The 17,861-nt window shown below is 42.9% G+C and overlaps 1 protein-coding gene across 5 annotated transcripts in view; it reads left to right on the top strand.

The window, feature by feature from the left end:
- The window catches only part of ZDHHC4 (zinc finger DHHC-type palmitoyltransferase 4), a 193,010-nt gene that overhangs the window by 152,741 nt on the left and 22,408 nt on the right, over positions 1 to 17,861 (top strand). For all 5 annotated transcript variants that reach the window (XM_044075752.1, XM_044075750.1, XM_044075753.1 and 2 more), the window contains one exon: positions 8,720 to 8,964. In XM_044075752.1, the coding sequence (XP_043931687.1) occupies positions 8,720 to 8,964 (245 nt within the window). The remainder of the gene's footprint in view (positions 1 to 8,719; positions 8,965 to 17,861) is intronic.

Here is a 17,861-nt window from a genome sequence, read left to right as displayed (position 1 = left end):
TATTGGGCGATTTCAATTACCCTACCATTCACTGGGAAAACTCCTTGAGTACAAATTTCCAGGCCCAGCGCTTCCTGGAATTCATCAACTCAAACGCCCTGGATCAGCTGGTAAACTCCCCTACCAAAGGTGAAAACATATTGGACCTGGTCATCACCTACATGGGCGACAGGTGTTCCACACCAGAGGTCAACCCGTCACTGGTTAGATCAGACCATAAACTAATCACTCTGGATGTCCACAGCCCACCACCATCCCCAACTAAGGAAACCATGGTAAAAAACTTTTCTAAAGCAAACTTCACCTTGCTTAAGACAGAGGTGGTAAGTTTCACAGCTCCCACGCTAAAGGATAATGCTGCCCAAGATGCAGAAACCTTTACAAATGCACTCTATGAGCACCTACAAGGATGCATGGATCATGCCATCCCTAGCAAAACCAAGACTCACTCCTCTAAGAGAAGGAAACCAGTTTGGTGGACCCCTGCAAAGCAAATCCCAAGAAGGAAAGACATTCCTGATCAGTATCAGTAAGAAACTGAGGTCCATCATGAAGTCATCCAAGGCTGGCTTTGAAAGAAAAATAGCCAAGGATTCAAAAGATAACCACAAAGCCTTCTTTAGCTATGTTAAGAATCTAGGTGGCAACTCACTGATATGCACTAAACTAGTGCAAAATAGCACAAAATATACTGAACCTACTGATATCACCAACATCATGGCAGATAGATTCAGTGCAAACTTCACCCCCCCCTCACCCCCAGAAGGGCCCACAACAATACCGGAAAAGTGTAGTGTCCCAAAAATCACAGACGCACAGGTGAAAACAGCCCTTTCAAAAGCCAAAAACGCAACATCAATGGGACCAGATGGTGTCCCAGGCTGCTTCTTGCACGAACTACAGAACGAACTAACCCCCCCCCCCCACCTAAACATGCTGTTCAACCTCAGCCTCTCCACAGGCTACGTGCCCATAGAATGGCGCACAGCAATGGTTATTCCTCTCCACAAAGGAGGGGCCACAACTGACCCTGGTAACTATCGCCCCATAAGCCTGACTAGCCTGGTCTGCAAGGCTATGGAGCGCATCATCATGGAACTCCTTAACAAAGACATTGGGAACCTCCAAACACTTGACCCAGTTCGGCTTTGTTAAGGGCAGATCATGCCTACTAAACCTGGTTGACTTCTTTGAGACAGTCACCAAGGCCACAGGCGAGGGAAAGGTGGTTCACACAGCCTACCTTGACCTCTCCAAGGCTTTCAACACCATTCCCCACTCGGGTATTACAGAAAAACACACCAGCCTGAACAAAAAACACCTACGTCACGAGATGGGTTGCCAACTGGCTTACAGACAGAACTCACATGGTAAGAATAGTGGGCTCCAGGTCCGACTCTAAACCAGTCACAAGTGGTGTCCCACAAGGCTCATCCTGGGACCCCTATTGTTCGGCATATACTTCTCAGAAGTACAGGTAAACACAGGAGGACTATGGCTAACCAAGTTCGCCGATGACTGCAAACTGGGAGCCATAATTGACTCTCCGGCTGACATGGGCATCCTCCAAAAGGGCCTTACTGAGACGGACACCTGGTGTCAAAGTCATGGCCTCAAGCTAAATGCCAAAAAATGCATAGTCATCCCATTTGGGAAAAACAAAACACCCACAAATTACCACATAGGTGGCAGCCCCCTTAATACAGAAGAGGTAATAAGGGATCTGGGGACCCAGGTAGATAGTAATCTCTCCTTTGACAATCATATTGCCAAAATAGTTAGGAAATCCTTCTATGTGGCCCATCTAATTACTAAAGGGTTTGCATCTAGAAAGAAAGAGGTTATAGTGCCCCTCTACTCGTCACTCATTAGACCTATCATAGAGTACAATGCCCCATTTAGGATGTACCTCACAAGACACTTCCAACAGCTGGAAAGACCACAAAAGTACCTCACCAAGAGGATTACTGGTCTCAAACATATGTCCTATGCAGCCTGACTAAAAAAACTCCAGCTGTACTCAGTGGCATATCGCTTACTCAGAGGTGATCTCTGCCTGACTTACCAAGGCATGTCCAACTCAGAATTGATGGACATGCTCCACCTAAAGAAATCCAAGTCACTGCGAGCCACGCGCTCTAGTGAGCTAAACCTCGCCACAACAATAAATAGAACATGCTGGAGGGATAGATTCCTGTCGCAGAGACTCCCCATGTTTTGGAACAAAATTCCAAATTACATCAGGCAGAGCCCCTCACTAACACTCTTCAAGAGAAAAGTTGACGAGTGGATGGGTAACAGAAAATACACCCCTGGGATCACTTCATTGGCTCTGCTTGATAGAGGATTAGTTAATTAATCAATGGGACGGTGAAAGCCGACAAACTCTGGCTAGGCTTATAAATGCCTTCGGGCAGATAGCCTATTACCTATTAGTTGTTTAGGATACAGAATGAAAGTTTTCTTGAACTAGTACAGGAAAAGCAGAAAATCTTTCTTGTCTATAAAACAAAGGACATTTGTTTTTTTTTTGGGTTTTTTTGCAGAATACAAGTGCCAAAATGGAGACTTCCTGTGAAAACAAGGACAAATGTTAACACTATCTCAGATAAACAGACAAAAGAGACACCAGTCTGTATTATATAGGCAGTACCCATGCATGCTACTAATGGTGGCTTCAGCAATCAGTCTTAACAGCCATATATAAAGGATCTGCTGTTACAGTAATCAAATCTGTCTAAAAAAGTTAGGAAAAGTATTAGGAGTGTTAATAAGTTAAACAAATGTGTTTGTTTCCGAAATTGAAGTTGAAGTCTTCTAAAATCTAAGTACCCCGTTGAGGATCCTTTTTTCTTGCTCTAACCGATGTCAGAAAAAGTTAACAATTGTCTCGCCTGTGTAAAGCAAATATCACACCAACATTTCCATTCTTAGTGCGTCGCCTGTTTAGGTCCAGACCACGACATCCATTGTTGCCGGTTTTGTGCTTTGTTCAACGCCCGAACTGTTCATCATCGGGCCCTTATTGTAGCTAAATACTTTCGCTCTCGATCTCCATATACCGAAATGGCTTCAGTAAGCCATCTGACTACCGATCGTCCGAAAAAACATAAGGATAAAGACAGACAGACCGCACAGGTCCAAAACTGACTATGACTTTTCCGTTAAGCTAGTCGCCAGTTCGCCATTACTCAGTGAGGCACTTTTGCAGCCCCTGATGCCCGCATCAGTGGGTTTGCAGGCCACTACCGGGACCCATTCGGAGTCCGGTATGCCACGAGACTCTTCTTTGACTACAGAACCTGCAGATGTCTCTACCTTGGATGGGTCCGGAGCCACTGTGTAGGCACCGGCTTCTGAGGAAGTTCTTCGCACTACCAATACTCGACATAAACCAACAACTTCTTTCGCATCTTCATTTCTTTCTAAAACTTCCGAGTTTTTAAGGCCCAAAGTATGAGCTACACCTAGAAAACCAACGACCCATACTCACACGCCTGCTTCCTTGCCACAATCACAGATACTTAAAATGGCAGAAGACCTTATCATGCTGGTTAGGGGCAGCCAACCTTCTCCTGCTAAAAGAAAAAGAGACTTGTCCCCAGCACCTTTATCTGACCAAGAGTCCAACGACTCTGAGGTTTCTGATTATGAAGACATGCCCTTATCTGCTTATGAAGATTCAGATGCAGAGGAATCCATTCCTTCTGCCTCTCCTCCAGAGGATTTTTCTTTTGGTGAAACCCTGCATACTTTGAGAGAGCACTTCCATTGGGAATGCCAGGATTACCCTCAGTCCAAAACGAGACTCAGGGAATTTTTAGATTTACGTCAGCACAAGCCCTTAGCTATACCTCCTGTCCTGGATGTTGTGGATGTTGTTTTTTTGGAATCCAGTCTAACCCCAGATACTTTACCTCCTGTTCCCAGGAAACCTGACAGGTATCGCAGAGTCCCCGACTCACACATTTCTTTTCAAGAATCCTACTGCTGACCCAGAGGTCATCTCCCAAGGGACTAAAGGAATAAAAGCAACTACAGCTAAGAATCCCACCCCTCGGACAGGGATTCTCGAGCCATAGACAGATGGGGTAAAAAAGTATATACTTCTGGAATTCTTGCCATTAGAGCATTAAATTGCCAGTTCCACGTGCTGTAACACCAGCAACATACCATGGAACTCATTAAACAAAAATTATCTACCGTCCCTGACTGTGCAGAAAATAAAGACTTACAGGAACTTATGCATTCAGCAAGCCAAATCAGTAACCATACCTTGCAATGTGGGTTTGATGTCCTAGAAGCATCCTGAAGGGCAGCAGTTACAGGTTCTGTACTTAGAAGGCATGCTTGGCTTAAGGAACGGACCTTGCCAGATCATGTCAAATCAAAATTATTGGACGCACCTCTTAACAAAGACAATTTGTTTGGCACCAAAGCAGAAGAGGTTTTAAAAAAGATGGAAGAAAAAGCTAAATCTATGCAGACGGTTAAAGACTTTTTTGCAAGTTCAGCCTCCAAGATTCAGTAGACAGTTGTCCCTCAAAACATTGGTCCTTTCCTGCTTCCTCAAGGCCACTTCAAACAAGACCTAGGTGTAACAGACCCCCCCCAGACAGCAGTCTCAGGATATGCAGAGATCAAAACAATGGAGTGCCTCCACTTCTAAACCAGGGAGTGCTAAGCCACCCCCTTATGGAAAGAATTCCCAATGACTCCTCAACTTCTCCTCTCACCTTTGCCCACCTGGCTGTGCCATTAGGATGAAAACTTGCCTCCCATGCAGAAAACTGGGCCTCCATCACCAATGACCGATGGGTCTTCAACCTAGTGTCCCAGGGGTACAAATTGTATTTCCACACCTTGCCAACCCCAGAGGGATTCCCAGATCTTCCTCCAAACCAGTGGGCAGAGGCACAAAACCAAGTTCATTCCTTGCTGTCCATGAGGGCAATTCAGCCTGTCCCTGCAGATCAGATAGGCCAAGGGTTCTATTCCAGGCTTTTTCTAGCACCCAGAAAAGAGGGCACCTGGCCCCCAATCTTAGATCTATCTATTCTAAACTCCTTCCTGGTGGTACCAAAATTCAGAATGCTCACACTGCAGCAGCTTCTCCCTATACTGTACAAAGATGCCTGGTTAGCCACTCTAGACCTCAAAGAGGCCTATCTGCATATCCCAATCAGAGATTCTTGCAGTCAATATCTACGTTTCAGGGCAGGATCTATGCATTATCAGTTCTCTGCACTTCCCTTTGGCTTATCCACTGCTCCCAGAGTTTTCATAAAATCCCTGGCTCCAACCATTGCTTATTGCAAAGAAAGAAATATTCAAATTTACCCTTGCTTGGACGACTGCAGGAAAGCCATTACAGCACCTGACATTTGTAATGGACCTACTAACTTCACTGGGGTACACTATCAATGAGAAAAAATCCAAACTTGTCCCCAGTCAAAAATTGTATTCCTAGGAGCAAGCCTGGACACAGCATCACAGATGGCATTTCTAACTCCAGAACAACAAGCCTACCTGACAGGCTACTTCTCTCAACTAGCCACCAGAACCCAGTTATCCACAAGGAAAATCCTGCAAGCTCCGAGGGTTCATGGTCTCCTGCATTTTACTAGTTCCATATGCCAGACTGCATATGAGAAAACTTCAGTGGTACTTAAAAAGCCTTTGGTGTCAACATTCACTGGACCTGGAAACTATTATACCTATGATATCCTGTCTAAGGAAAGACTTTCTTTGGTGAGCAATAGCATGCAACCAAAACAAGGGACTTCCCTTTTCACAACCCCACGCTGCCCAGACCCTAACCACAGACACATCAGACTATGCCTGGGGTGCTCACCTGGACAGCAGGTGCGTTCAGGGCCATTGGAGCCCAAACCAAATTCATCTGCACATCAATCAAAAAGAGATGCTAGCTGTTCAGCATGGTCTGATACCTTTCAGTCCTCTGCTCTCTCTGGGGCCTCTACTTATCAAAACCGACAACACCACAGTAATGTGGTACATCAACAAACAGGGAGGAACATACTCCTACCCCCTCTGCAGGCTAGCATGACCCTTTGGAACACAGCCTCAGCCATGCATATTCACCTGTAAGCTCAATTCCTGCCAAGCAACCAAAACTCTCTGGCAGACAACTTAAGCAGAAATCTCTTAGACCCACACGAGTGGCAATTAAACCACAACACTTTCAACCTTGTGACCCAAAAATGGTGTACCCCAAAGGTTGACCTATTTGTCTCCCCCTACAACCACCAGCTCAACAAATTCTGCACCAGGAAACCTCACAGCAAGGCCTGGAAAGTGGATGCCCTATCCTTCCAGTGGGCAAACCTCTCAATCTATGCATTTCCCCATCTACCTCTTCTGACCAGAGTATTACTCAAAATAAGGGAGGAAAGACCAAGGGCAATCTTGATTGCCCCAGACTGGCCACCCCAACACTGGTACTGCGCAGTCTGTCCCCATGGCACTTACCCCAGATTCCAACTCTCCTGACTCAGCAGGCAGGAGAGTTCTTGCAGACACTGAACCTTGCAGCCTGGCTTATTCCTTGACTTTTCCTCCAGTGGCCGCCCTAAGCAATCAAGTCCCGGATGTCATATGTGAAGCCAGATGACCCAGTACTAGAAAATCGTATGCTGAGAAGTGGAAAAGGTATTGTACCTGGAGCCAGACTAAAGGAGCTGACCCAGCACAGCCCCTCCTTACCTCTCATTCTGGATTACCTAGTAGAACTACTCCACAGGGGCCTATACTTTTCCATTAAAATCCATGCCTCTGCCATTTATGCACATTACAGCACTGAGCCACCTCTCTTCTCACACCCTTTCATCAAACAATTCCTGAGAGGGGCTAACAACTTAAGGCCACCAAGGAGAGCCCCTACTCCTGCTTGGGACCTTAACTTTGTGTTGGAAAAGCTCACGCTTCCCCCTTTGAGCCTGCAGCTTTAGTAGAGGTAAAATTCTTCTCTTGGAAAACAGCCTTGCTTCTGGCCTTCACTTCAGCTAGAAGAGTATCTGAGTTACAAGCACTTATGGCTGTGGAACCTGTCATCATTTTTCATGCTGACAGGGTCTCCCTCAAGACTAACCCAACTTTCATGCCTAAGGTGGTGTCCAGTGTGGCTCTCAACCAATCTATTCATTTGACCACCTTTTTCCCTAAACCTCAAAATATGGGTGAAAGGATCCTGCACTCTTTGAATGTGCACAGATATCTCAGATTCTACCTGGATAGGACTAAGCCCTTTAGGAAATCTGACAAGTTACTAGTCAGCTTTGCACTGGGGGCAGAGGGCAAAGCCATATCTAAACAAACCATCTCGAAATGGATAGCACACTGCATCCATTTCTGTTACAAACACCATGGGAAACCACCCCACTGGGGGGTCAGAACACATTCAACTAGGGCAATGTCAACCTCTACAGCCTTTCTTAAAGGGGTCCCTACCAGGGACATCCTGGAAGCTGCAAAATGGAGTTCTGTTCATACTTTCACCAAGCATTACCACCTGCCTATATTTTCAAAATCCAGGGCAGGCTTTGAAACCGCAGTCCTGCAGGGCATTCTAGCCAGCCCCAACTCTTCTTGACTGCCTCCACCTGATCCTCAGCTTTGAGAATCAACCCAAGTGTGATGACTGCAACAGTGAAACATGAAGACCATAGTACAGTTGTGTACACTTACTATAAATGTAGATGTTCGAGTGTATTCACTGTTGCAGTCCTGGTTTTCCACCCTCCAGCCCCCTTGCCTCTTTGTCTCTCTGTCTTCCTCACCCTTACAGAGCTATTGGTATTTGCTTTCTACTGGTGATGTTACTCCACCATAACTTAGCTCCCTTTTGGGGGCTTCTGACATTTGGGGCAAGAAAAACTGATGTAATGGCATTGGCTGCCTGTTTTTATACCACTGATGACCTGACATCAGTCCTGGAGCGACAGCAACCAATGCAGAAATACTAAGCCTCTGGTATTTGGGCCGACTGAGGGCTACCCTTGGCAGGATAACCAAAGTGTGAGTACTGCAACAGTGAATACACTCGAACATCTACATTTATGGTAAGTGTACACAACTAGACTTTTCATGTTAAACTATAAGGGTAGAATTGTTTATCTGGAAAATGCGTATACACCAAGTCAGAAGTATCCAGTTAGTGTCAAAGTACAAAAATGTAGAATATCGATTATATTGAAACAGTATGCAGGTTGATGATAATGATTATGCAACCATCATACTAAGCTTTTCAGTCCAGTGTGCTTAAACAGTGCATTATATTGCTACCTTACAGAGGCGTACAGCCTCATGCATTCTCCATTTTTGACATGGTGTAATGCAACTATGCTCTATATTTGGTACGAGTCCATGAACAGTGGTGTTATTTTAATCCTTTCTTCAGTGGCTTATCGCATCAGTGCACTCCTCTGTCCCACTAGGAGGGCATACCCACTTGCTGTTTCCAGTAATTGGTTTTCCATTCATTTAAAAAGGTAAAACATGTGCCAGAATGCATCTTCATCTTTATAATAAATGCTATAATTTGATGCTCTTTAGATTTTATTTATTTATTAAGGTATGATAACTTAATGATAATCCTTAAAACTAAGCATTTAACGAATATCTAAATCATTGATGGTGCTGAACAAAGAAGTAACTTTAGAAACATCTGGAAATAACTCATTCTGCATGTTTGATACAGGACTGTGTAACAGATGTATTCATCGCTTCGATCACCACTGTGTTTGGGTCAACAACTGCATTGGCGCTGTTAACATGAGATACTTTCTGCTTTATATGTTGACTTTGTGTGCCATGGCTGGAGATTTAGCCATGTTAGCAGTGGCATTCCTTCAACAGCTTGTGCTGAAATCCAACCTGATGCAAGGAAGCTACATTGGTGAGGACGGAGAACCTCATCCTGTTGATATCAGTTTTACTATCCAGGTAAGAGCTGCAAGGCCAAGTAAAGTAATTTATACCATTTGTCATTCCAGATTGCTTAGTAACATCTTCAAAGATATATTAAGATATACACCATCAAGAAATTATTTTACATACTGAGATGGTGAAGGCTAATACAACTTGTTAGTTTTTGTCTGAAGAGATAGAAAGGGATACCGGGAGGCATATATCAATGCAGTTTTTGTACATTGCCTTCTTAATTTCAAGCCAGGTATTACTGATTTGTTATGGATTGAACTAAAAGTAATAGTTACTTAGCTCCTTTACATTTACATTGTACTTTTCCAAGTGCTAAAGTATAGTTTATGATTTACTAAAAAAATAAACTAATTAAGGAGAGACACACAGTTTTTTAAAATAAATACTGAATCCACAAGGCTTTCCTACTTTAATGGAAAAAAAGACTTGGTCCCTGGGACCAAGATACAAAAAAAAAAAAAAAAAAATTGTAACGCTGTTGGCTATCACAAAAATGCCCTTTTATTAGCATGGAAAGATCTTTTGGAATGGCTCCATTAGGAAAATATATTAGTGTGATCCAAGTGAGCAGTCAAATAACATTGTCATACAGAAAAAGTGCAGCCAGAGACAAAATATGGATAAATTTAGTTTCCCTCCAACTCCTCGGAAGGAGATCTCCCATGTGGTCCTCTGCATCAGATAATCCACTGCAAGAGGTCACTTAATCTCAGGTGGAAAGTGACCAAATACTTATCAGGGCCCACAGTGTCCATCAGCTAATGGCAGTATTTGGTTGTTTTACATATGACCAAGTATCCTAGTTCCCATGGGTGAGACAGTTATTTTTTATCATGTAATGGGGAAGGGGGTCTGTTGCACACCTCTCAGTTTCTTTACTCAAGAATTCTGCACAAAATGTTGTGTGGTCTACGTGTACTTGCAAGGAAAGTTATAACCAAAAAACAGAAGTCAAATTCAGAACCTTTGTTTAGTGATTTTCTCAAAATGGCCACTATTTTTTTTGTAAGAATAAAAAAGATACACTAAAATTGAGGAATGTGAACATTCTGTAAAACTAATTATTGGAACAAACTACGTTCCGTCATAAAATCATCTAAGGCTAGCTGCAAAGGAAAACTTGCCATGGACTCCAAAGATAACCACAAGGCATTCTTTAGCTATGTCAAGAATCTAAGTGGCAATTCTCAGATCTGCTCAGAGTTAGTGCAGAATGGCACAAAATAAACCGAACCTACCGATATAGCCAACATCCTGGCAGACAGGTTCAGTGCAAATTTCACCCCACCCCCCACCCCCAAAAGGGCCCATAAATATACCAGAAGAATGTAGTGCTGCTGAAATCACAGACACTCAGGTTAAAACAGCCCTTTCCAAACCCAAAAACACAGCATCAATGGGACTGGATGGTGTCCCAGGCTGTGTCCTACACGAGCTCAAAGATGAACTAACCCCTCACCTAAACACACTGTTCAAACTCAGCCTCTCCACAGGCTATGTGCCCACAGAGTGGCACACAGCAACTGTTATTCTGCTCCACAAAGGTGGAGCCACAATGGACCCTGGGAACTATCGCCCTATAAGCCTGACTAGCTTGGTCTGCAAAGCTATGGAGTGCATCATCATGGATCTCATTAACAGAGACATTGGAAACCTCCAAACACTGGACCCAACCCAGTTCGGCTTTGTTGAGGGTAGATCATGCCTCCTAAACCTGGTGGACTTCTTTGAGACAGTTATCAAGGCTATAGATGAGGGAAAGGTGGTCCACACAGCCTACCTAGACCTCGCAAAGGCCTTCGACAATATTCCCCACTCAGGTATTATAGACAAGCTCACCAGCCTGAACATAAACCCCTACGTCACGAGATGGGTTGCCAACTGGCTCACGGACAGAACCCACATGGTAAGAGTTGCAGGAGCTAGGTCTGACTCTAAACCTGTTACAAGTGGCATTCCCCAGGGCTCAGTCCTAGGACCCCCCCCCCCCATTCGTCATATATGTCTCAGAGGTACAGGCAAGCACAGGAGGCTATGGCTCACCAAGTTCACAGACAACTGCAAACTAGGGGCTGTAATTGACTCTCCGGCTGACACAGACATCCTCCAAAAGGGTCTCACTGAGACTGATACCTGGTGTCAAAACCATGGTCTCAAGCTAAATGTCAAAAAGTGCATAGTCATCCCCTTTGGAAAAAACAAAGTACCCACAAACTACATAGGTGGCAGCCCCCTAAATACGGAAGACGTAATAAGGGATCTGGGGACCAAAGTAGATAGTAACCTCTCCTTTGATAATCACATTGCCAAAGTGGTTAGAAAATCCTTCTATGTGGCCCACCTAACCACAAAAGGGTTTGCATCCTGATCGAAAGAGGTCATTGGGCCCCTCTATGCATCACTCATCAGACCCATCATAGAGTACAATGCCCCATTTGGGATGTACCTTACAAGACACCTGCAACAACTGGAAAGACCACAGAAGTTCCTCACCAAGAGGATCACTGGTCTCAAGTAGGTGCCCTATGCAGCTCGACTGAAGAAATTCCAGCTGTACTCGGTTGCATACCGCCTACTCAGAGGTGATCTCTGCCTGACATACAAGGCCATGTCCAACCCAGAATTGATGGACATGCTCCACCTAAAGAAAGCCATATCCTCTCGAGCCACACGCTCCAGGGATCTAAACCTCACCACAACAATAAATAGGACATGCTGGAGGGATAGATTCCTGTCCCAGAGGCTTCCCATGCTCTGGAACAAGATTCCAATCTACATTAGGCAGAGCTCCTTGCTAACCCTCTTCAAGAGAAACCTTGACAAGTGGATGGGAAACAGAAAGTTTACCCCAGGGATCACTTCAATGGCTGTGCTGGACAGAGGCACAGGGAACTAATCTAAGGAGGCGACGAAAGCCAGCACATTCTGGCTAGGCTTATAAATGCCTTCGGGCAGATAGCCTAGTACCTACCTGTGAACCTAAATTAGAACAACTATTATCAAATATAATAGTGATAGATAGTGAAGATATGTTAGGTATTTGGCAAGAGTGTATTACTGTTTTTATGTTATTTTTTTAATTTTAATATCTTATTTTTTTCCATTGTATATTCTGTATATATGTTAAAATAAAAAAAAAATCTGGACAAAGATAAATGGGCAGTGCAGAGGTATCAAATTCCTGTCACACTGCATGAAAGTTCTGGAGAGGGTGGTTGATAAATATGCATAGTAGTAGAAAGTGTGATGGGAGATGAGTAGTTCAGATTCAGATCAGGATGCAGCACAACTGGCCCAATGTTTGCAGTGAGACAGATACTTGAGAAGGAGGAGTCCAACTGGACATTCCTAAAGTTGGAGAAAGCATATGACAAGATCCCAAGAAAGCTGACTTGGGCAGTCCTGTGGTGGCATGAAGACCCAGAAACATTGGTAGAATTAGTTCAAGCTATGTACAAGGACCCAACGACTCATATACGAACAATGTTCAGTCTCACAGAGGGGTTCCCAGCGGGAGTGGGTGAGCATCAGAGTTCAGCTCTGAGCCCATTGCTGTTCATACCACTGAGGGACTACATTAGCAAACAGGTCAGAGAAGTCAGCTCAACAAAGTTGCTGTATGCAGATGATGTGGCATTACAGGCAAACTCTGAGCAAGAATTTCATCAAGGGGTATGGTAATAGAATGCAAAACTGAATGCAGATGAGATGAAACTACAGGTAAGACAGGATGTAATGGCAGCAAGTGGGGAAAATCAGAAGCAGATGAGAATTAAGATAGAAAAGAAAATATTGGAACAGGTTAACAGTTATCGGGTGTTGGGAGTGGAGGTTGAGGAGAAGGAAAGACTGTATGAGGAGGTCAAAGTTAGAATCAGTAGTACTGTTATGGTACAGAAACTTGAGCAGTTGAGGAAGCCATAGGTGATGGAGATGAAGTGCCTGAGATGGGTGGTAGGATGCACGCTGTGGGACAGATCAAAAACTAAGTTCATACCAGCAGAACCCAAAGTAGCTCCTGTTGCAGAAAAGGTCAAAGAGAGCAGATTGTGGGTGCAGAAAGGCAGAAGGCAATCTGGTGAAAAGTATTTGGGACAGACAGGTAGAAGGCAAGAGGAAATGAGTGTGTCTGGCAATGAGGTGGTTGGATGTTTGAGAGAAGACCTGCAACAGTCAACCATGAATGTCAAAGAAGTTAGGAGAGTAGCATTGAATAGGGAGAGATGGCGACAAGTGACATGACACCTGATCCAATGTCGAAAACGGGGATTGATGATGATGATGGGCCCAAAATCAGGGACAATCTTTTAAATCACTCTAATGCATTTAAAAAGTAATTACAGCAGCAGATTTTTAATCAGCATGCATGTTTAGAGCACTAAGACAAGTATGAAACTGTAATGTATGGTATTAGCAATTGACTGCAATCCTTGGTAATCTACCAGAAAACCAAACATTTCATGAGGGACAGGACAAAAACATGAAGCAACATCAGGGATGTTCTGCAGAATCAGAGGTGGTGAAGAGGTATGTTCTGCTGCACTGTTGAGTGAATAATAACAGACTACTTTTGCTAGAAACTCTCTGTTCAGATGCAGTGTCTGGCAGTGTCTCCTATGGATCTAATCATGCGAGAGCTAGCCTGTGCAGAAACAGTAACAATGTAGCTCTTCCTATGGATCTAATCATGTAAGAGCTAGCCTGTGCAGAAACAGTAACAATGTAGCTCTTCCTATGGATCTAATCATGTAAGAGCTAGCCTGTGCAGAAACAGTAACAATGTAGCTCTTCCTATGGATCTAATCATGTAAGAGCTAGCCTGTGCAGAAACAGTAACAATATAGCAATACCACGCCTGGGTGTGGGTAATGCTGGATTTACCCACGGTTGGTGTGGTTTGGTCACGAGGGTGAAGCCCGAGTGACCAAACAGCCAACCGTGGGTAAATCCAGCATTACCCACACCCAGAAGTGGGTTATTGCTATTATATAATGACATTATTTAAGAAAAAAAATAATTACTTTTCTTAAATAATGGCATTGTATAATGCCTCCTTGCTGTCCTTTCGCAGCTGTCTGGTATTCTGCGGCAGTTCTGATGTTACTGCGCATGCCTACGCAGTACATCAGAACTGTGGGTGGAAGCAACGGAGAAAGCAAGATCTCCGTTGCTTTTTACAAACTATTTTCGCTATGTTAAATGGATTTAACATAGCGAGACAGCTTTAAAAAAAGCAACGGAGAATCTCCATTGCTTTTTTTAAAGCTATCTCGGTATGTTAAACCCATTTAACATAGCGAGACAGTTTTGAAAAAAGCAACAGAGAAAGCAAGATCTCCGTTGCTTTTTACAAACTGTCTTGCTATGTTAAAGGAGTTTAATATAGCAAAACAGTGTGAAAAAAAGAGTTATAGTAATGGAAAAAGTCCGGGTGACTGGACCTTTTTCCATTACTATCACTCTGATTTACAACGTGCATGCTGACCAATCAGCCTGCACGTTTTTGAATATTTAATGGGGGTTTGTTGTATAATGTAGCTCTTCTTATGGATCTAATAATGCGAGAGCTAGCCTGTGCAGAAACAGTAACAATGTAGCTCTGTAACTGTAACTTTTATTTTCTAGTCCTAAGCACAGTTAGCATATACAAAGTACATGACATTTTCTCCTGATTAAATTATAAACTGAGTTAATTAAAGAAGTTAGCAGAACAGGTTATATCATGTTCCTAACTCACAGGTTAATCCAGTAAATAGAAAGAGACTGTGATGACAGATAGGTTCCAGTTTATTCACAGAATCTGCCTGTTTCCTGTTTTGCCATATAGTGGATAAGTTCGGGGTCCAAGTAACTAAGACCCTTTGTTCTGTACCATAACGATATATTTCTGTCTGTTTCATACATTTTGAGTTATGTCAGACTTTTCTGGCTTATGAACTACTATTGATGGCTGTTCCCTGCATCCGCCACTCTAAAAAATACTCCTGTTGAAATTGGTTGTCTTCTCTGTGTATTTATATTCTGTTCTTGTACAGGTCTTTTTCTGAAGTACTACCCTTTCAGGTTGTGTTGATTCCTTTAGGAATATGTTTCTGTTATGACATTATCCTTGAGACTATTTTTACTAAGCTTATTTTGCTCCTTTGCGTAATGCGTCACTTCTGTCATACAGACTCTTCCTCAAACCTCAGAAAACTCCTTGAACCTCCCACAAATGTCAGAAATTCACTTTGGGCCATTCCATATAAAAAGTGCATTGGACTTTAAAGAAACACACACACACACACACACACTTGAGAAAGAAAAATAAATTTGGTATAGTGCAATATGTATGCAAAGGAGAAAGCTAAACTAATCAATACAAAAAAAGCACATCTAAAGATATTTAAAGAAAAATACAGCAAAGGCACCTGATGTGGAACATTTCACAATACAAAAAGGATAAAAAAACAAAGGGGGAATGCAGAAATAAGGACTAGTACAGCAGAAATTAAACAAACAAATTGAAGTTATGGATCATCTGCAAAATAAAGGATTTAGCATGCACAATCCGTGCAATGTCGCAGCTTGATGGAATTACAGCTTCCCACATTGAGTAAAAGGTGGAGCAGGAGGCATCTGAAGAAGATTTGCAACGTGATGATTCTGTGGAGCCTTCCATAGGTACAAAAGTTCAGTTGAGGGTGCGCAGCAAGGGAAAGAACAATAAATAGTGGCAACTCCGATGCAGGTAATGTTGTGGATGCTGTGATGGGCCAAAGGGGTCTCACATGAAGGACTAGCTTGTGTAGCAGGGTGCATCTCAAGAAGAAATGTCATAGAAAGATTTTCTGGAACTTTCAGTAGATTACTCACAGGAAACAGAGAGCAAAGACAAAGCTTTCAATAAAGAAGAAAATGATTTAAGGGAATACCGACTTGAGTTAATACAGATGGATAGACATATTAAGACAGATGAAAGAAACGGATTAGAGAAAGTAAATATGACTCCAAATGTTAGAAGACTGACAAAACAGACAAACACAATAATCAGGACTATTAAGAGAAATTCATACAACAGAAATAATGTTCTGCACAGCTAAACAAGTAACAGATGAAGTGTTACCACAAAACACAGAGTAACAAAGGGAAGGAAGGCAGCAAGTAAAATTACACAACGGAAGTTTCGAATAGAGAAAACTGTATCCCTCTTACAAAAATATAGAAAAGGGCAAAACACAGAGTAACAAAGGGAAGGAAAGCAACAGAGTAACAAAGGAAAGGAAGGCAACAGAGTAACAAAGGAAAGGAAGGCAACAGAGTAACAAAGGGAAGGAAGGCAACAGAGTAACAAAGGGAAGGAAGGCAGCAAGTAAAATTACACGACGGAAGTTTCGAATAGAGGAAACTGTATCCCTCTTACAAAAATATAGAAAAGGGCAAAACACAGAGTAACAAACGGAAGGAAGGCAACAGAGTAACAAAGGGAAGGAAGGCAGCAAGTAAAATTACACGACGGAAGTTTCGAATAGAGAAAACTGTATCCCTCTTACAAAAATATAGAAAAGGGCAAAACACAGAGTAACAAAGGGAAGGAAAGCAACAGAGTAACAAAGGAAAGGAAGGCAACAGAGTAACAAAGGGAAGGAAGGCAACAGAGTAACAAAGGGAAGGAAGGCAACAGAGTAACAAAGGGAAGGAAGGCAGCAAGTAAAATTACACAATGGAAGTTTCGAATAGAGGAAACTGTATCCCTCTTACAAAAATATAGAAAAGGGCAAAACACAGAGTAACAAAGGAAAGGAAAGCAACAGAGTAACAAAGGGAAGGAAGGCAACAGAGTAACAAAGGGAAGGAAGGCAGCAAGTAAAATTACACAACGGAAGTTTCAAATAGAGAAAACTGTATCCCTCTTACAAAAATATAGAAAAGGGCAAAACACAGAGTAACAAAGGAAAGGAAGGCAACAGAGTAACAAAGGAAAGGAAGGCAACAGAGTAACAAAGGAAAGGAAGGCAACAGAGTAACAAAGGGAAGGAAGGCAACAGAGTAACAAAGGGAAGGAAGGCAGCAAGTAAAATTACACAACGGAAGTTTCGAATAGAGAAAACTGTATCCCTCTTACAAAAATATAGAAAAGGGCAAAACACAGAGTAACAAAGGAAAGGAAAGCAACAGAGTAACAAAGGGAAGGAAGGCAACAGAGTAACAAAGGGAAGGAAGGCAACAGAGTAACAAAGGAAAGGAAGGCAACAGAGTAACAAAGGAAAGGAAGGCAACAGAGTAACAAAGGAAAGGAAGGCAACAGAGTAACAAAGGAAAGGAAGGCAACAGAGTAACAAAGGAAAGGAAGGCAACAGAGTAACAAAGGGAAGGAAGGCAACAGAGTAACAAAGGGAAGGAAGGCAGCAAGTAAAATTACACGACGGAAGTTTCGAATAGAGAAAACTGTATCCTTCTTACAAAAATGTAGAAAAGGGCAAAACACAGAGTAACAAAGGGAAGGAAAGCAACAGAGTAACAAAGGGAAGGAAAGCAACAGAGTAACAAAGGAAAGGAAGGCAACAGAGTAACAAAGGAAAGGAAGGCAACAGAGTAACAAAGGAAAGGAAGGCAACAGAGTAACAAAGGAAAGGAAGGCAACAGAGTAACAAAGGAAAGGAAGGCAACAGAGTAACAAAGGAAAGGAAGGCAACAGAGTAACAAAGGGAAGGAAGGCAACAGAGTAACAAAGGGAAGGAAGGCAACAGAGTAACAAAGGGAAGGAAGGCAACAGAGTAACAAAGGGAAGGAAGGCAGCAAGTAAAATTACACGACGGAAGTTTCGAATAGAGAAAACTGTATCCCTCTTACAAAAATATAGAAAAGGGAGCAGGTCATCAAAAACATAACATATGGAAAAGGGAGCAGGTCATCAAAAA

The sequence above is a fragment of the Protopterus annectens genome, chromosome 6.part1 (assembly GCF_019279795.1).
Source record: "Protopterus annectens isolate FY-2018-M chromosome 6.part1, PAN1.0, whole genome shotgun sequence".
Taxonomy (NCBI): Eukaryota; Metazoa; Chordata; order Ceratodontiformes; family Protopteridae; genus Protopterus; species Protopterus annectens.
This window is presented reverse-complemented; position numbering and strand designations above follow the sequence as displayed.